The sequence below is a fragment of the Lemur catta genome, chromosome 1 (assembly GCF_020740605.2).
Source record: "Lemur catta isolate mLemCat1 chromosome 1, mLemCat1.pri, whole genome shotgun sequence".
Lineage (NCBI taxonomy): Eukaryota > Metazoa > Chordata > Mammalia > Primates > Lemuridae > Lemur > Lemur catta.
The window spans coordinates 223,053,052-223,072,571 of record NC_059128.1 but is presented as its reverse complement, the minus strand read 5'-3'; the positions used below and the strand labels follow the sequence as shown (position 1 = coordinate 223,072,571).

General features: G+C 43.9%; 2 protein-coding genes across 8 annotated transcripts in view; one reads left to right on the top strand and one right to left on the bottom strand.

Annotated features, from left to right (window-relative positions):
* The window catches only part of PARP14 (poly(ADP-ribose) polymerase family member 14), a 40,508-nt gene extending 39,171 nt beyond the window's left edge, over positions 1-1,337 (top strand). The window contains exons 16-17 of the mRNA XM_045540145.1: positions 327-501; positions 851-1,337. Coding sequence (XP_045396101.1) covers positions 327-501; positions 851-1,140 — 465 coding nt within the window. The 3' untranslated portion in view covers positions 1,141-1,337. The remainder of the gene's footprint in view (positions 1-326; positions 502-850) is intronic.
* A 12,106-nt stretch (positions 1,338-13,443) lies between these two features.
* Positions 13,444-19,520, bottom strand: part of HSPBAP1 (HSPB1 associated protein 1) — a 51,232-nt gene continuing 45,155 nt past the window's right edge. For all 7 annotated transcript variants that reach the window (XM_045540138.1, XM_045540139.1, XM_045540137.1 and 4 more), the window contains 2 exons: positions 14,240-14,350; positions 13,444-14,112 (listed from right to left, as the gene is read on the bottom strand). In XM_045540138.1, the coding sequence (XP_045396094.1) occupies positions 13,585-14,112; positions 14,240-14,350 (639 nt within the window). In that variant the 3' untranslated portion in view covers positions 13,444-13,584. The remainder of the gene's footprint in view (positions 14,113-14,239; positions 14,351-19,520) is intronic.

Below are 19,520 nucleotides of genomic sequence, written 5' to 3'. Positions count from 1 at the left end.
TAGCAGTTATTAGAGTGCATGTAAAAAGCAGGAGTTGCAGAGGCTGGGTCAGCAGAATTCATATAACAAGTACTTAAGATCTTAAATATTGTTTGCTCTCATGTGGTACCTAAAATATGTTAAAATTAAACCAACATTCTTTCCATTGCGTATGTTCATGAGGCATGTAACTAAAAAGATTCTGAATGTAGGAAGATGCCATCTGGCATTTAATTTGCTGTTTAGTGTACTTTTTATTTATGAAACATAGTGATCATGTTTCATTTGCTCTATATATCTTGGCAAGTGCTCTTGGCACTGAGAAAATATTTTTCTTTAATTTGCAGATTGAAAGGATCCAGAATCCAGATCTCTGGAATAGCTACCAGGCAAAGAAAAAAACCATGGATGCAAAGAATGGTCAAACAACAAATGAGAAGCAACTCTTCCATGGGACGGATGTGGGTTCAGTGCCACAGGTCAATAGCAACGGCTTTAACCGCAGCTATGCTGGAAAGAATGGTAAGGAAGCGAGTAATCCGGCTGCTCTCAATGAGGCACCAGCCATGAGAACCCAAGCTGGCTGGTGACCGTGTGGGTTCATTGTGTTCCCCCGTAGTTGGTAGCCATGTTGCAGCCCAGCCTTCTTCAGGGTAGGATTCATTGTATTTCATCCCAAAGGGGGACTTATTGGCCCTGTCAGGTGGAAAAATTGATGATTAAAAACAGAAAGCACACACCAAAAATTTTAAAAGAGGCTTTAGAGAAAAGAACTGAACATTATTTTAACATTATTTGATATATTGGGCCAACATGTCAAATTGTACACTAAGTTGAAATTCTTAAACATGATTTGTTTATCTTTTCACAGCTACGGCATATGGAAAGGGAACCTATTTTGCTGTCCATGCCAGTTATTCTGCCAATGATACATACTCCAAACCAGACAGAAGTGGGAAAAAGCATATGTATTATGTGCGAGTACTTACTGGAGTCTATACCCATGGATATCAGTCATTAATTGTGCCTCCTTCAAAGAACTCCCAAAATCCAACGGACCTATATGACACTGTCACAGATAATGTGCAAAATCCAAATTTATTTGTGGTATTTTATGACTACCAAGCATACCCAGAGTACCTCATTACTTTTAGACGATAACATTTTGGTATCCTTCCCCCAAAACCATTATTCATCTATACATGTTTGTAGTTGTAGCTTTCTTTTTTTTCCCCTCTTAACTTTTTCTAAGACTAAAGGATCCTTCTTTGTCACTCAAATCAGATTTTCTTCAGCTTCTCTTTTGTAATGGAAATGAACCTATCTTGACAGCAAATAAATGTGAAATTTAAATCAGATGAAGTAGTTAACAACTGTTTGTCTGCAACTGTGGACATGGTATCTGTGGGGAAAGAATAGGGTTATATTTTCAGAAAAGAGAGAATAGCAATCTTATAGACAGAGGGCATAGCCATGCATTCTAGCTGCCACTGGAGGACACAGCTGGTATGAAATCAGGATGCTGTAGTGCTGGGGGGAGTGCAGTATTACTAAGTGGGCAGGGCTGGTATCTTATTCACATTTTTTCTTTGGGCTGAGGTCTGTGCCTGATGTTCAATGGATGCTCCATAAATTTTTGATAAACTAATCAAAAATGAAAAAGCCTAGTCAGACTCCTTTTTTTTTTTTTTTGAGACAGAGTCTCGCTCTTCTTGCCCTGGCTAGGGTGCCGTGGCATCAGCCTAGCTCACAGCAACCTCAAACTCCTGGGCTCAAGCAATCCTTCTGCCTCAGCCTCCCGAGTAGCTGGGACTACAGGCATGCGCCACCATGCCTGGCTAATTTTTTCTATGTATTTTTAGCTGTCCAGATCATTTCTTTCTATTTTTAGTAGTGTTAGAACCGGTTCCCTGTTCGGCCCCAGGAACAGACTGGCAGAGTCCAAGGCTGCAAAAGGCAAAGGAGTTTATTGGCTGGCTTGAGCCAGGGTCCAAGTCCCAGAGCACCAACGCAGTGGTCTCTTTACGAACTAGGACCCCGCCCTGGGGTAAAAACTCAGCTTTTATGCCTTTCAGTAGGTTACATATGCTGTGCACACCATTCCCCCTCCCCCCTTAGTTCATTTGCTCCTTCAAAGGTGGCTTGATCAAGTTGTCTCCCGATTGGTTGGCTCCAAGGTGCTCCACGTCCCAATACTTTTCCAGCTGTTTTGCAGAGTCATTGGGCGGGAAGAGGACCCATCCCAGGAACTCGTGACTTAGGCCCACCCATCTTGGGGAAAGCGAAACTTAGGCCTGTGTCAGGAGATTCAGCCTGTCATGGAGTCACTCCTGCTCCCCCTTCTGCCCTTCATTCCCCCCTTTTTCTTGTTTCTACGAGCATTCTTGCTTGTACATGGGGTCCCCTACTTTTTTCATTTTTAGGCTTTGGTACTTTCTTGTTTTTCCCCCAGCACTGTATTGGGTCCCATAGCACCTGAGATGGGAGAAACTCTTAGTTTAAACTGTATTATAGTGCCAAATATTGGGCGCTGATAGAGAAATATTCTCCAGGATAGTCCCAAGACCCACTGCCTGTCCCTTTTTCCTTCATCTGTGAACTTTACACGTATTAGGTTACAGTTAGAGGCATACCTGACTCGTGAGCATGGCTGGACAAAAGACATTTCAATGAAAAGAGGTTGCACCTGCCAACTCCATTCTCCGTCATTGGTTGTCACACACTTCCAGTCTGCGCAGCAGACAGACCCGACTCCCCCACACTCGCGTCTCATTACCCCGGTTCTAAACCTTGGACATGCATAAAACCCATTTCTATTCATGGATACTCTCCGTTCCCTCAAACCACTGCCACCTCCCCCATATGAGTTATTATTCCACCAGTCCCGCCCCGGTCCCGTGAATTCATGGTCTTGGGGAATCGGGGCTATTGTGCCGTTTTATCCATACCCAATCTCCCGGCTGGTAGGGGTGCCCGTCAACCTCTTTTCCCTCCTGTCGGGTGGCCTGATAAAAGGCTCGGAGGGCAGGCCAGACCTGGCTCTGAACTCGTTGCAGGGCCTGTACAGCCTGCAGCACTTCTTTTAGGGTTTTCAGGCAGAGCCCCAGAGATCATTTTTGGTATTACAGGTGGAGGAGCACCGTATACAATCTCAAAGGGGGTTAGGCCTAAATGAAAGGGGGTGTTCTGGGCTTGGAACAGGGCGAAGGGAAGGATGGTCACTCAGTCTCCGCCAGTCTCCAGGACCAATTTAGTCAAAGTCTCCTTTAGGGTTTTGTTCATTATTTTTACCTGCCCCAAGCTCTGGGGATTATATGCATAATGTAATTTCCAATCTGTCCCCAGAGCCCAGGCTAGCCCCTGACTAACTTGACTTGTGCAGGCTGGCCCATTGTCAGACTCCATGCTCTCCGGCAGCCCATACCTGGGAACTATTTCCTCTAATATTTTCTTTGCCACTATTAAAGCAGTTTCTCCTTTAGTAGGAAAAGCCTCTACCCATCCTGAGAAGGTGTCTATCATGACTAGTAAATATTTCTACCCATATTTCCCTGGTCTTATCTCTGTAAAATCTATTTCCCAAAATAATCCTGGTTGCCTCCCCCTTTCCCTGGTACCTGCATGGGTCCCTCTGATCCTCCCCGGCTGTATAACCTGGCAGACACAGCAGTTTTTGACAATGTCTTCTGCTGTTTTCTCCTGTGATTTGAATCTGAGTCGTGCCGTGGCCAGCAGCTGTAACATCTTCTTCTTGCCAAGATGCGTTGTCCGGTGCAAGTGCCCTAGTAGGTGGTTCCCCAAGGTCTCAGGGACTATCAGGCGATGTTCTCCATCTTGGAACCAGCCGTCCTTGTTCGGCGTCGCCTGTAGTTTTTCTGTAGCCCACTTTATGTCCGTGCTGGAATAGTCCGGTTGGGGGGGCATCTTCCCCATCCCAGGGGGCGGCAAGCTCAGATGCAGAACATCGGTTAGTACCGGTCCCTCCGCAGCCCTTCTTTGCCTCAGCGTCCGTGGCCCGGTTGCCCCTGGCCTCAAGGGAGTCCCCCCTCTGGTGCCCCGGGGTATGGACTACAGCCACTGCCTTGGATAACAGGATGGCTTCTAGTAGTTGGAGTATCTCTGGCTTGTGCTTAATCTCTTTGCCTTCAGCTGTAATGAAGCCCCTCTCCCTATAGAGGGCTCCGTGTATATGCACTGTCCCGAAGGCATAGCGGCTGTCTGTATACACCATCAGCCTTTTCCCCTGGGCCCGGCGAAGGGCTTTTGTCAATGCGACCAGTTCAGCCTTCTGGGCTGAGGTTCCCTGTGGAAGGCGCGTGGCCCAGATAAGCCTGCCTTGCTCATCTACTATGGCCGCCCCTGCATACCTGTGTCCGTCTCGGACTAAGCTGCTCCCATCCGTGAACCAGGTCAGGTTGCTGTTTGCGAGGGGGCGGTCTTGCAGGTCACTCCGGGCCATCTGGGTCTCAGCCAGGATCTCAAGGCAGCTATGTTCAGGCATTGTTGGCACCGGATCTGGCAGAAGCGTGGCTGGGTTCAGGATGGCAGGAGTCCGGAACTCGATGCGAGGAGCGTCCAACAGGAGTCCCTGGTAGTGAGTCAGCCTCGCATTTGTAATCCATCACCCTGGTGGCTGTCTCAGGATGCCCTCTATGGCGTGAGGGGTGGTAATTTGCAGATGTTGTCCCAGGGTGAGCTTGTTGGCGTCTTTGACCAGCAAAGCAGTAGCTGCGAGGATCCGCAGGCACTCCGGCCATCCTGCCGCCACTGGATCTAGCATTCTGGACAGGTGCGCCACCAGCCGCCTCCAAGGTCCCAGCGTCTGCCTGAGCACCCCCTGTGTCTATCAGGAAACTGACTGGGCTCTCCTCCACATCTAAGGTTACCCTGGGCTTGGGGAGGGGGTCCGAACCCCGTCTTACCTATTTACTATCTTCTTCTTGCCCCGCTAGTAAGACTCTCTTAAGCAATGCTCTCCTTCCTGGGCCCCCCCCCCTTTTTCTTGAGACATTCTCTAGCCCAATGTCCCTGCTTTTTACAGTGTGCGCATTGATCCTTGCCTAGCCTCTCCCTCCGAGGTCGTTTTCGGCTGTTTGCCCCTAAACTGACCCCCTTCCATGGCTGCAAGTAGGATCTTGGCCATCTCTTTATTTGCCTTACGAGCCTCACCCACCTGGAACTTTCTATCTTCCTGTCTTATTCTTTCTTTCTAACTTCTCTTCCGGCATCTCCCTATTGTTATAGACTTTTTCTGCCACTTCCAGCAGGTCTCTCAGAGTTTTCTCACTTAACCTCTCTATTTTCTGCACCTCCTTATGCCTAATGTCAGGGGCTGCCTGGTTAACAAAAGCCATCATTACTGCTGCCTTGCTCTCTTCTGCAGTAGGATCTACGGGAGTGTACTGTCTGAAAGCCTCCATAATCCTCTCTAGATATGCCGCCGGACTCTCCTCGGGCCCCTGCCAAACATCCCCTACCTTAGCCAAATTGGTCGGCTTAGGTGCTGCCGCCCGGAGACCGGCCATCAGAGTCTGGTGGTAGACCCAGAGACGCTCCCTACCTTCAGCCTCATGGTAATCCCAGGGCGGCCGTTCAAGGGGAAAGGTCTGGTCGATGACTCGAGGGTTGATGGTAGGCCTGCCGTCCTCTCCAGGGACTAACTTTCGTGCCTCTCCCTGGATTCGCTCCCTCTCCTCCGTGGTAAAAAGAACCTTAAGTAACTGTTGGCAGTCATCCCATGTGGGCTGATGAGTGAAAAGGACAGAATCTAAAAGGTTAATTAGATCTCTTGGATTATCAGAGAAATTCGCATTTTGAGATTTCCAATTATAAAGATCACTGGTGGAGAAGGGCCAGTACTGATACGCCTGTTCCCCTTCCCCTCCCGGGGGCCCCACGGCCCTCAAGGGAAGCACCCTCACTGGTTTAAGATCTGGAGTTTGTCCAGTCCGTTGTCTAGTGCCGTACACCAGCCCCCCTGTCGGAGGTCCTGTCCTCCCCTGGGCTGCGGGAGCCGCCGGAGCCGCCTGGGCCACTTGGGCCACTCTAGGATTATAAGGTGGGGGTGTATGCCACTCTAGGTCTATTAAATCTGGATATAGATTAGAGTCTGGCAGCACAGGTGATCCCGTGGGCTGAGGGTCCTGCACCCCACTTTTGTTTACCTCTTTGGTAACTAGGGCTTGTGTCTTTTTCCTCGATGCTGGCAGGAGGGTCCTTAGCCAAGGTGGCGGATCCTGGACCAAGTCTTGCCAGACTATAATATAGGGGGCTTGGTCCGGATGGCCGTGATGACCAAAGACTACCCCTTTTTTTATTCTTCTCAATAAACTCAGCATCAAATGCCCCTTCCCGTGGCCATCCCACCCCAAAGGTCGGCCACTCCACCTCGCACAGGGTGATGAATTTCTTTTTCTTTACTTTTAGGGAAAGGCTGTGCGCCCTTTCCCTAACATCCTTAAAATGGCCCACAAAAATGGACAGGGGAGTCGATGGTGTCTGTCCCATGTCCACACAGCACTCCTACAATGAAACAGACACTGTTAGTTGGTCTGATTTGGTGCCACCAGCTGATCTGGCGTCACTGGTGAGTTCCTGCTGCCTGCTCTTGTTGCCCACTGGTTTTTCTGGTTCCTTGCACAAAATGGGCAGCAGGTCTTGGCCTTGGTCAGACCGTGTTTTAGTTTTATTTCTTTCCACAGTGGGGCCTCAGAGGATGCCCCGTCCTTCTGAGTCACGTGAGGAGAAAAAGGGTTATTAATCAAAAGGGGGCAATGAAAACGTTCAAAAGACACCGCATGACACAAAGCCACTAGAAAGGGGGGGGGCAGTTTGCAGCCACACAAGGAGTCCCACCAAGAGCCAGTAGAGAAGTGTGAAGGCAGCCTTCTTTAGAGGTCCCCAGGATTGAGGGGTCACAGCGTACAAGCCAATACCAAGCAGTAGCGCCAACAGGGAAGGGAGCCCCCAAAGAACAATCTGTAACCAGGAGATTGTAAATCCAGAGATTGAGAGGGCCATAGAAAAAAGGAGAAGCTGTTGGGCTGCTCCACTCAGCAGCACCTCTGCTCAGCAGACTCACTCACGAACCTCATTCACCATTAGTCACACTTACAGACACTCACACAGTAAGCATTTAATTCCAATCACACGGCTGACCTAAGAGTCCGCACCCGTTTCTTGGTCTTTTTCTCACAAATTGGCCAATATCACTCAAGAGAAATCCACAAAGGCACAAACAGACAATACTAGACCGGTCCTGTGCTAACCATCTAAAACTCAGACAAATAGAAGTAGAATTTCCACCGAGCGGCCCCAGACTTAACCCCTTGGGGTGCCTCCCGCCCCTTGGAAAACGCTTTCCGCCCAGTGGCCCCGGACTTATCCCCTCGGGGTGCCTCCCGCTGGTTGGAAAACAAAAGACAAAGAAGCAACAAACAACAGAGATTTTAGCCGTCTACCGCTTGGATTCCTTGTCAAATGGAAGACAAACAAAGAAGCAACAAACAACAGAGATTTTAGCCGGCTACCGTTTGGATTCCTCGTCAAAGGGATCTACTTGGTTTCGCTTTCTCAGAGAATAGATAGAGGCGTTGTCTGAGTCTGTCCCATGCTCACAAAGGAAACCGGGAAGGGAGTTTCTCTCAGGTGTCCGCCTGGCTGCATCCCTCGCGGGAACTTAGGCGCGTCTTGGCTAAGGTGTACCCGTATAAAGCCCGGGCCCGGTCACTCCTTTGTAGGGGAGTGAATCACCGTTATGCCGTACGACGTCGCCACAGAATCGCAGGTTAGGACCCACTCAGATTCCGTAGCCGTAGCTGTGGAACCTCATACAGTCACGCTTCACTCACTCAATCAGACAGACAGACTTTACCTCTTCTTAACATAGGAGGGTCGATATGGAGCCACGCTAGGACTCCTATCACGATGCAGTCTTATAAATGGAGGAGAAACATAAAACACAGATAAAAGCGACGAAGCAAACGAAATACTGGACAACGATGGCGACAAGACAATAATACGGATCGACAACGACAACAAGACGTTTCACAAATCCCTGATTTTTGGCCCTGTGGCCAACTTCATTTCCTTCTCAAACGGACCTTACCAGCCCACACCAGAAACCTACCAAGGGGGCGAGGGACGTCTCCCTCCGCTCCCGACCAGCGACCCTCCAGCGCGTCCGCCTAGGCCTTTTGCTGGTCACCGTACGGATTCCACGTCATACGGATTTCCCTGCACCGGATGGATTCCACGTCGTACGGATTTCCCTATACCAAGACCCAGTTACCTGCAAGGCCTTGTACCGTACGGATTTTCAGAGTTCCAACTCCTCCTCAGGTCTGGATTCTGTTCCGGGGGTTTCGGGATCCCGGACGAGCCCCCAAAATGTTAGAACAGGTTCCCTGTTCGGCCCCAGGAACAGAATGGCAGAGTCCAAGGCTGCAAAAGGCAAAGGAGTTTATTGGCTGGCTCGAGCCAGGGTCCAAGTCCCAGAGCACCAACGCAGTGGTCTCTTTACGAACTAGGACCCCGCCCTGGGGTAAAAACTCAGCTTTTATGCCTTTCAGTAGGTTACATACGCTGTGCACACCATTCCCCCTCCCCCCTTAGTTCATTTGCTCCTTCAAAGGTGGCTTGATCGAGTTGTCTCCTGATTGGTTGGCTCCAAGGTGCTCCACGTCCCAATACTTTTCCAGCTGTTTTGCAGAGTCATTGGACGGGAAGAGGACCCATCCCAGGAACTCGTGACTTAGGCCCACCCATCTTGGGGAAATCAAAACTTAGGCCTATGTCAGGAGATTCAGCCTGTCATGGAGTCACTCCTGCTCCCCCTTTTGCCCTTCATTAGAGACAGGGTCTCGCTCTTGCTCAGCCTGGTCTCGAACTCCTGACCTCGAGCGATCCTCCTACCTCAGCCTCCCAGAGTGCTAGGATTACAGGCGTGAGCCACTGTGCCCGGCCCAAACTCCTATCCAGAGTAGGAACCATCCTTGACTTATTGTCATTTTTGCCTCAGACTGAACAGATTCCATGACAGGGAACTTCCTTCTTCACAAACCAGCCCATGATATGTGGGACAGCTCCGGCCAGGGCTCTGGGACGGCAGTGCACTTGTGCCCTGCACACTCCAGGTGCTGTGACTTAGCTGTGGTCTGGTTTAATCATGTCCCATGGAGTTGTGCAGCACAGCAGCCCTGGCTCCAATTGCCAGGTCCTTGGTAATATTGAACCAAAATCTGCCTTCTTATAACTTCTGCTAATTGGTCTTCGTTCTGCCCAGTGAAAACAATAGGAGAATGCCTGCTACATCTTCAGTGTGAAATCCTTCTACTGTGCGGAGATTAAATGAACTCTAAGATTATTAAAGAGCATATTTTTCTTGGCAGCCCAGCTTTTGGTGATTTTAAAGTCTTGTGTATAAATAATGATGGATGAATAGGAATTAAACAGTTATATTGTTAATTTACTAATCCAGTATCTATTGGATGGTAAAGGAAAAATTTATTTTTAATTTACTCAGGCAAATTTCAGATTCACACATCATTTAATGAGCACTGATTGTAGCAGGTAGTATAATAGGTGCTTTCACATACATTATTTATTTTGTTTCCCAAACAACCCTGTGATATAAGAATTGTATCCACATTTTAAACTTGAGGAAACATGCTCAGAGTGCAAAAGCTTCCTTGCCTGAGGTCACCTAGGCAGGAACCCCTGGAGCCAGCAACTGAGTCTTGGTCCCTGTGATGTCAAACCCTTTCCTCTTCCCACTACAGACCATGGCCTCTAGATCAATGTCATTGACTCAGGAACACCTCGGACAATCTGTGAAATATCCCCATCTTTCCTTGTTTTTGTTTTTTCCTTCTGGCATTGGTTTCCACAATGGTCTCTTAATTTGCAGCTCTGTAGCCCAAGAGGCCAGAGCTGACATTGACGCAGGGTCCGTGCAGATGGCACAGTCGGACGCTAGGGGTCGCTGGGATAAAGGCACCTGGCCCTTGCCGCTGGGAACACCTGTGCTTGAAGTGGAGGTTGGGGAGGGGGGGGCCGCTTGTTGCTTCCTTAACACAGAGGTCTCAGAGTTTTTCCTTGAGGGAAGCTTCCTGCACTCTGAGCATCCCGCTTGCTGCTTCCTTAACACAGAGGTCTCAGAGTTTTTCCTTGAGGGAAGCTTCCTGCACTCTGAGCATGTTTCCTCAAGCTTGTTTTTTCAAGTGGATTTGCAAAGACTCTTCATTGCTAGGAGTGGCTTCCTAACTCAGCGTTGACAAAGAATGTAAGACGTTGGAATTAAAAAAGACCTTTCCTTTGCTTTCGTTCTCCAGTGATTTGGTTAACTCAGGGCAAGACTGAATGTCAGGGTGTACTGCACTGAAGAATAATGATCCATTCAGTAAATGTAGTAGTTATCCTCAATTTGCGTATGTCAAATATGTCATTTTCCTCCTTTTAAATAAAATACTTGAAAGCCGTCATTTGGTGGCAAACATTTTTACCCCAAAGCGCAAATAAAGGGGGGCTTAATGATAAACACAGGCTACTGCTGATTAAAAATAACACTACAGCTAAACATTACAGCACGAAGGGATCCTCACAGAATTAATATTTGGTTGCAAATTATAGGAAAGGGCACAGTACAGGTATAGTTTAGTAAATCTGAAGGGTAAATTGATCCCAGCAAGTAGCCCCTGCTACTTTCTATCTGTGATAGATCTTGGGTTTACTCTAGGGCCAGAGATTCTTAAACGTTTTTGGTATTTGGATCACCTGAGGCATTTGCTGAAATTGCAGGTTCTGACCCCATCCTAAAGGAGTTGTGCCAGAAATCTGCATTTTCAGCAAGCATCTCAAATGATTGTGATGTCCCTGACACCAAGAGCTGTATTAGGACTTTCATGGGCCCCAGAAAATTTTGCCTTGGTGGGCACCTTACTGCATAAAAAATATTAAAAAGCATTATTTGCAACTGTATTGATATAAACATGAATGTAATGGAGGCTGGATTCTATATATATTTTTTCTGATTTTAAAAGAAACTAAAACATCTGTGTGTACCCCTAAAGGCATCACAGGCCTTTGCCATTGTGCCTACTGCATCTAATGGGTAAGTCATCCCTGCTACCTTAATAACGTGACATTAGGCATGAAGCTGAGATTGTATTTTTTTTTTTTTAGAGATGCTGTCTTGCTATGTTTCCCAAGCTGGCCTTGAACTCCTGGGCTCACATGGTCCTCCTGCCACAGCCTCCAGAGCAGTTGGGATTACAGGCATGAGCCTCTGCATCCAGCTGGGCTTGTATTCTTTCCCTTGGCCGCTGGAGAGTCAAAGTATTTAATTAATCAATGGTTTCATACACTCACGCAGGCTTACCTGTGAAAGGCAGGCTGAAATGGGATCCAGCTACCTTGGTGGCTGACAGCCTCCTCTTTCACTGTCTTTTCTCACTCACGATCACACTCTGCAGATAGCCAGGATCTCTTGCTGTCTCATAAGCTCTATCACTATAAAATCAGGAAATTATCCCCCACAATCCATTTACTCTTACAAATCCATTCATACCAACGACTTAACTCTCTTCCCAGGTCTCTGCATGTCAATGACTATTAGTTCTAACTGAATTAAATGTTTTGTTTCAGAACAGCTTTTAAACTTTTCTGATCCCAACCTACACTAAAAAATACTTTATTAAAAAAATTCTATCAAGCCCAATACATACAGATATAACTGAAAAATTTTATGAAATATACTTACCCTGAATACTTTTTCTGAAAAGTTTCACAAAATAACACACTATTCCAATTCACTGAAATTACCTTTTCTCTTCCATTTAAAAAAAAAAGCTGGTCTCACCCACTGAATTGATTTTATGACTCACTAATGGACCACAATCTGCAGTTTGAAAAAAGTGGTCAAAGGAGTAGCAAGCATAAAAAATATCTGAAGTAAAAGATGTCTTATTTCTGCAATAGGAATATACCTACTAAGAACAATAGATATCTTACCCTTGGTCACAACATCCTCTGCTCCAAAGTGTTGATGAAGTATTGCCAACAATGTCTCATTTATTATTTTCTCAAATATTTAATGAGCACCTATCATGTGCTGAGACACTGACCAAGACTCTCTGAATACAGCAACAATCAAAACAAAGTCCCTGACTCTGGGAGGCCGAGGCGGGCGGATTGTTTGAGCTCAGGAGTTCGAGACCAGCCTGAGCAAGAGCGAGACCCCGTCTCTACTAAAAATAGAAAGAAATTATATGGACAGCTAAAAAATATATATAGAAAAAAAAATTAGCCAGGCATGGTGGCGCATGCCTGTAGTCCCAGCTACTCGGGAGGCTGAGGCAGGAGGATCGCTTGAATCCAGGAGTTTGAGGTTGCTGTGAGCTAGGCTGACGCCACGGCACTCACTCTAGCCCGAGCAACAAAGTGAGACTCTGTCTCAAAAAAAAACAAAACAAAACAACAAAGTCCCTGCCCTCATGGAGTTACATTCTGGCCGATAGTGACAGATGATAATGGGACACACAGGTAAATATGTTAAGTGGTCAGAAGGTGATAAATGCCACAGAAGGGCTCTTTTCAGACCCTGGGCATGCTCACAGAACAACACTCTCCCTCTCTCCCAGAAGGCACATACTTTCTTTGGATTTACTGACACCCTCAGCCTGAGTGGGACAGAGCCAGTAATCAATTTATCTCAAAGGTGACTTTGCTTATCTTTTCTGTTGTGTATTTGTTTCATGCATGGTTACTCAGAGATCAATATACTTTCCTAACCTCTCAATTCTTTCTTAGACAGTAATGATAATTATCCCCAGATCTTCCTGCAAATGTAATGAGAGTGGGATCGATTTCACTGAACTAAGCTTTTAGTCAGTGTTTCAGGAGTCAATATCATCCAGTCCTTCTTATTGCTAGGACTGGTGATCCTAGATGTCCCAGTTCCTTTCAGAAGGAGGCCTCCAACTACACCCCAAATTACTTTTCTCCTAATTGGTATCCTGCTCTGAATAACAGGAGTTAACCAGTTAGAATTCTGCAGGTGTTACAAGTGAGATCACCTCAAGAGTGAGGCTAGAATCCACCCAATGGATTGATCAGACCAGGGGTTGGCAAGTTTTTCTGTAAAGGGACAGACAGTTAATATTTTGGGCTTTCTGGGCCATATAGTCTCTGTCACTAGTCAACTCTGTCATTGTATTGCTAAAGCCACCATGGACAATATGTAAACTAATGATGTGGCTGTGTTCCAATAAAACCTTATTTATAAAAATAAGCAGCAGGCTGAGTCTCAGCTGAGGCTGATGGAGAGATTACTTCCTGCTGGGAATACCTGGACTTACATTTGAGATAGGATGAAAGGATGGGATGGGGGAGGAAAGCCAAACACAGAGGAAAAAAGGCCTACAAATAAAAAGGAGCTAGTTTGGCCAAAGAGGAATATGCACGAAAGAAGGTGGCAATAGACTGAAATTTAATTAGGTAAGCGTAAGTACATTTATAAACATGTGCAAGTTGACCTTCTGCTGTCCCATCTTTTATTTCCGTTATACTATTTAAAAATATCATTTAAAAAGTCATCTTCTATTAGAATCACAAACTTCTTCCTTGTATCAAAAGTTGTGCCACCGTCCTGGTAACTTGTGGATTCACCAAGCAGTCCAGCACGTCATCTGTAGAAATAAATGTTTGAGAAGGGGCCACCGTGCTGTTTGAAGCAACCTGTCCCACAGCTGCATTCTCACTGTGCAATTGCATTTGTTGCCTCTTGGCACAATGCGATTTTCCAAAGTGTTCTCCGTCTTTGTCAACAAAGTCTTTACCATCACTTTTGAGTATGCCTCCTCTTCCTGAAGGTGGTTCTTCAGACCTCTGTGTTACAGGCACCAGATCAGGGCCAAAGGTACTTGCTGCCTCCTGTTTTACTGCTCCCATGGTTAAATTCTGGCTACATGTTTGGCCCATATAGTTGTACACATTTAATTCTTCCTCTTCAGTGTGCTCTCTGTTTGTTTTCAGTGCTTGGATTTCTACTACCTTAGATGCTCTGTAATGATCAAAAAAGGCAGAAACAGCTCCATTTAAGTAGCGACAATTCACTTCATGAGATGTTTCCTCAACCTAAGGAAAAAGAAAAACCCTTTAGAATGGTTATGTACATTTAGTTAAATTTGAAAACAAATGTTCTAGCCAGGGTTGCTTTACCACAGGAAACTAACTGCCATGATGAAAACCAAAAGCAGCCTACCTCAGTAGGGTTTAGCCAGGCTCTGGTATTGTGTGGGTCCTCTGCAGTCTTCAGGGCACACACAAGCATGCGGGTGATTGCCTCTTCTACCCGGGCTAGGTGATCCTCTTCCTAAATTGAGATGAAAAGACAAATTTTTATTATCATTTGTGTCTCATGGCTTAAAAGAGAGAATATAGTCTCAATTATTCATGCAATTAATCATTCATTCATTCACTTATTTAGAGACAGAATCTCCCTATCCTTCCCAGGCTGGTCTTGAACTCCTGGCCTCAAGTGATCCTCCCTGACATAGCCTCCTGAATAGCTGGGATTATAGGTGTGTACCACCACACCCAGTAGAATCTCTTTTCATTGTGTGTTCTGTTCTCTCATTAACATAAGCTTTGTTACAGAAGGAATGAATACGCTATTGCTAAAACCACAATTTTTATGTATTCAGTATCATCTCCATCTAGAAGAGTTGTAAATTATTTCACCGGTCAAATTTAGGTATATATTCTGTCTATAAGACATAGGCCTTAAGTATGAAGGACCTTATGATGTTTTCTCCAATTTTTTTCCCATTCTTTGACATGTTTAAAGTCTAAAAGAAAAGGTACTACATACAGAGGAATAATCCCTACAGAGTTTGGTAAGCAATTATTTGAGGGATAGGAGATAAATTACAATAAACATGCTTGGCTATAAGAATGAGGTGGCTAACCATCTAAACATGGCTTTCTTAAGACAGAATAAGTATAAACCATGGCATCAATGATAAACTACTATTAAAATCAGGCTGGACACAGTGGCTCACTCCTGTAATCCCATCACTTTGGGATGCTGAGGTGGGAGTATAGCTTGAGGCCAGAAATTCAAGACCAGCCTGGGCAACATAGCAAGACCCTGTCTCTAAAAAAAAAAAAAAAATCAAAAACTAGCTGGGCATGGCGCGTGCCTGTAGTCCCAGCTACCTGGGAGGCTGAGGCAGGAGGATTGCTTGAGCCCAGGAGTTTGAGGCTCCAGTAAGCTATGATCACGCCACTGCACTCCAGCCTGGGCAACAGAGCAAGACTTGTCCCTTAAAAAAAAAAAAAAAGAGCACAATCATATGACTAATAAACATATGATGATATGTTTAACCTCCAGGTAAATGAAAATTGAGAAACCTATGAAACTGGCAAAAAGGGGTCTGATAATTCCAAGTGGTAGATAAATGTACATTGAGAGACAGAAATATTATATCCTAATAGGAGTGCGAACTGATAGAGACATTTGGAAGACATGGCTGGCATTACCTCATAAACTTGAGTATTGTATACCCTACAGACCAGCAATACCACCCCTAGATCTATACATAGTCCCTAGAGAAACTCTTGTATATGTGTACCAGGAAACATGCACAAGAATATTCTGTTCATAAAAGCAAAAAATTGGAAATAACCCAATCAACACAATAATGAATAATGAATAATTATAATAAATTAATGTATTACCAATATATAATCACTGATGTACTAATGTATCAATATTAATATAATAAAATATTAATAATTAAAATAAAACATCAATAATGAATAATTATAAATAAAATAAAATATTATAAATTATGTGGTACCTTAATACAAGAGAATGTTATACCACGGTGAAAAAGAATGAACAGCTACATGTGACATTACAGATGAATCTCAGAAACATAATATTGACTTAAAATAAGCAAATCCCCATGATGAGACACCACTTCACCACTTCACACTAGGATCAAAAACCAAAAAGACATCTGTGTCTTAGCAAGGGCTGGCAAGCCACACAGAAACCAGAATCTTCACGTACTATTGGTAAAAATGTAAAACAGTTCAGCTGCTTTGAAAAACAGTCTGGGAGTTTTTCAAAAGGTTAAACATAGAGTTACCATATGTGATGGCTAATTTTGAGTCAAGTTATCTAGGCTATAGTGCCCAGTTGTTTGGTCAAATGCTAATCTAGCTGTCGCTGTGAAGATATCTTGAAGAGGTTATTAGCATTAATAATCAATTGACTTTCTGGAGGTTACCCTCAATGATGTGGGTGATCCTCATCCAGTTAGTTGAAGGCCTTAAGAGCAAAAACAGGTTTCTCAGAGAAGAAATTCTGCCTCAAGACTGTAACAGAAATCCTGAGTGAGTTTCCGGCCCATTGGTGCCCTACAGATTTTGGACTCCACACTGCAAGTTCAACTCTTGCCTGACTGTCCAGCCTGCCAGCCTACCCTACGAATTGCAGACTTGCCAGCCCCTACAATCAAGTAAGCCAATTCCTTAAAGTAAATCTCAATCTCTCTCTCTCTATATAGATATTTCAATATGTATATTGCATAGATATCTATATTTATGTACATGTGGATATCACATAAAGACATATCTATATATAACTATTTATACATTAAGAATGGAATTGCTGGGTCATATGGTATATCAGTTAGGGTTCCTCAGAGAAATAGAACCAATAGAAGATATGGCTAGACATAGATACACCATATACCATTAGATTCATCATATACCATAAGATTCAGCCATGTTGTAGCAAGTATCAGTACTTCATTCTTTTTGATGGGTGAAAAATATTCCACTGTATACATACATACACCACATATTGTTTATCCAGTCACCAGATGATTAATATTTGGGTTGTGTCTACTTTTGGCTGTTATGAATAATGCTACTGTGAACATTCATGTACAAGTTTTTGTGTGGATATATTTTTATTTATCTTGGGTACACGGCTAGGAATGGAACTGCTGGGTTATATGGTGTATCAGTCAGGGATCTCCAAAGAAAGAGAACCAGCAGAGGAAATGTGTGCGTGCATAAACAAATAGATGGATAGATAATGTCACAAAACTTTTTTTTGTTTGTTTAAGCAAGAGAATGAGGATAATGAACAGAGAATATTCAGGATGGGATGGAGAAGAACACAAGACGATGCAAGTTGTTGATGAAATTCTAGCTTTTGGGTTAGGTGATGAGTTCACTGGTATTCATTATACTATTATCCTTTATATCTTACAAATACGTTACATGTATTCATATATGTGTGTGTGTGTATATATATATATATATATATATGAAAAGATACAGCAAAGGAAAAATGCTAAGAATGAGAAGACAACTTTTAAAAATTAACAAAATATGTTCTAACAAAGTTTGGAAAAAATACTGTTAAATAAGTTTCAATACTCAAAGAATAAGGAGGTAAAAAGGATGAAAAGGCACCAACTGAGAACTCATATATTTTATTCCCAGAATACACTAGAAAAGACAGAATCTGCATTTTTTTAACAGAAAAACTGAGAAGGGATGAATGTTGCACCACTTGAACAGAACTAGAATCTTTACTCTTCCAAATCTATGTGATTCACGACAGCAATGTCAGAACCTGGAGTTAGCTTGAGTTGTATGAGTATGGCAGGCTTTAAAACCTAAGAGGTTTCTGGAGCTAAATTTGGCAACAAGAAGGAATTTTGGTCCAATGTTAAGAGACAACTAGAAAAGCAACACATGACATAGGAAAGAAAACATGATTATTTAATCCTATTTTGCATTCCAGTTTTTCAATAAAGAATGAATGATCTTCAAACTGAAGTATGCAGAAACATGTTAAAAGGAAGGAAATGGAGTTCTAGTTTGGTGAAGGACAGAAATCATTTACTTTAAGTCAGTATCAAGTCCTTAAGGTACCAAACTTATAAGTACCACCTTAGAGTCCATTTATACTCAATAATACCAATCCTTTGGAAAATTCTAGAAGCAACAACTAAATAGACTGTATATAACAAGCTTTTAACAAGACCACAGTGAAATCTTTCAAGCTATTGAGGCCGTGTAAATTCACAGTATCACATAGGATATTAAAAAATAGTATATCACAACCAAGTAGAATTTGCTCCAGAAATTAAAGATGAATCAATATTAGGAAATCTAATGACATCATTTATTGCAATATCAGATATTTACTAAAAAGGAATATTATCTGATCATCTCCATCAATTCAACAAAATTCAACACCCTTTCTCAATTTTAAAAAACAAGAAAAGGGCTAGGCGCAGTGGCTCACACCTGTAATCCTAGCACTCTGGGAGGCTGAGGCCGGAGGATTGCTCGAGGTCAGGAGTTCGAGACCAGCCTGATCAAGAGCGAGACCCCGTCTCTACTAAAAATAGAAAGAAATTAGCTGGACAACTAAAAACATATAGAAAAAATTAGCCGGGCATGGTGGCGCATGCTTGTAGTCCCAGCTACTCAGGAGGCTGAGGCAGGAGGATTCCTTGAGCCCAGGAGTCTGAGGTTGCTGTGAGCTAGGCTGACACCACGGCACTCTAGCCCAGGCAAGACAGTGAGACTCTGTCTCAAAAAAAACCAAAAAAATAAAAAATAAAATAAAAAACAAGAAAAGTAATAAAATAGGAATTGACAGGTACTTTACATGAAAAAACATATATACCACTCAGCCCAAAATCTAGTATTTCACTTAAAGAAAAATCACTGGAGGAATTATCCCTAAAGTCAGGAACAAGACAAGGATGCCTACTATCTCCTCTATTATTTATTACTGAATTGTAATTAGATAAACAAACAAACAAAACCCCCACAACAATTATAGGCAAACAAATTGGAAAGGAAGAAGTAAAGCTATCTTAATTTTCAGGTAATCTGAGAGACACCTAAAAACCCAACAAAGTCAATAAAATATTATTATAAAATAAAATAATTCAAATTAACACAAAAACCAATAGTCATCATTTATACTAACAATATCCAGTCAGAAGACATAATGGAAGAGAAGACCTTATCATAGCAGCTAAAAAAGATGAAATACAGTAGTACCCCCTTATCCAGTTTCACTTTCTGTGGTTTCAGTTACCCATGGTCAACCTCAGTTTGAAAATATTAAATGGAAAATACCAGAAATGAACAATTTGTAAATTTAAATCGCAAGCCATTCTGCATAGCATGATGAAATCTCTCATTGTCCTGCTCTGTCCCACCCAGGACATGAATCCTGCCTCTGTCCAGTGTATCCACACTGTACACACTACCTGACCCTGAGTCACCTACTAGCCGTCTCGGTGACCAGATCCCCTGTTGCAGGGTGGCAGTGCTTCTGTTCAAGGAACACTTACATTACTTAAGATTGGCTTCCAGGTGCAAGAGTAGTGATGCTGGCAATTTGCATATGGCAAAGACAAGCCATTAAGTGTTCCCTTTAAGTGAAAAGGTAGAAGTTCTTGACTTAATAAGGAAAGAAAAAAATAGATGCTGAA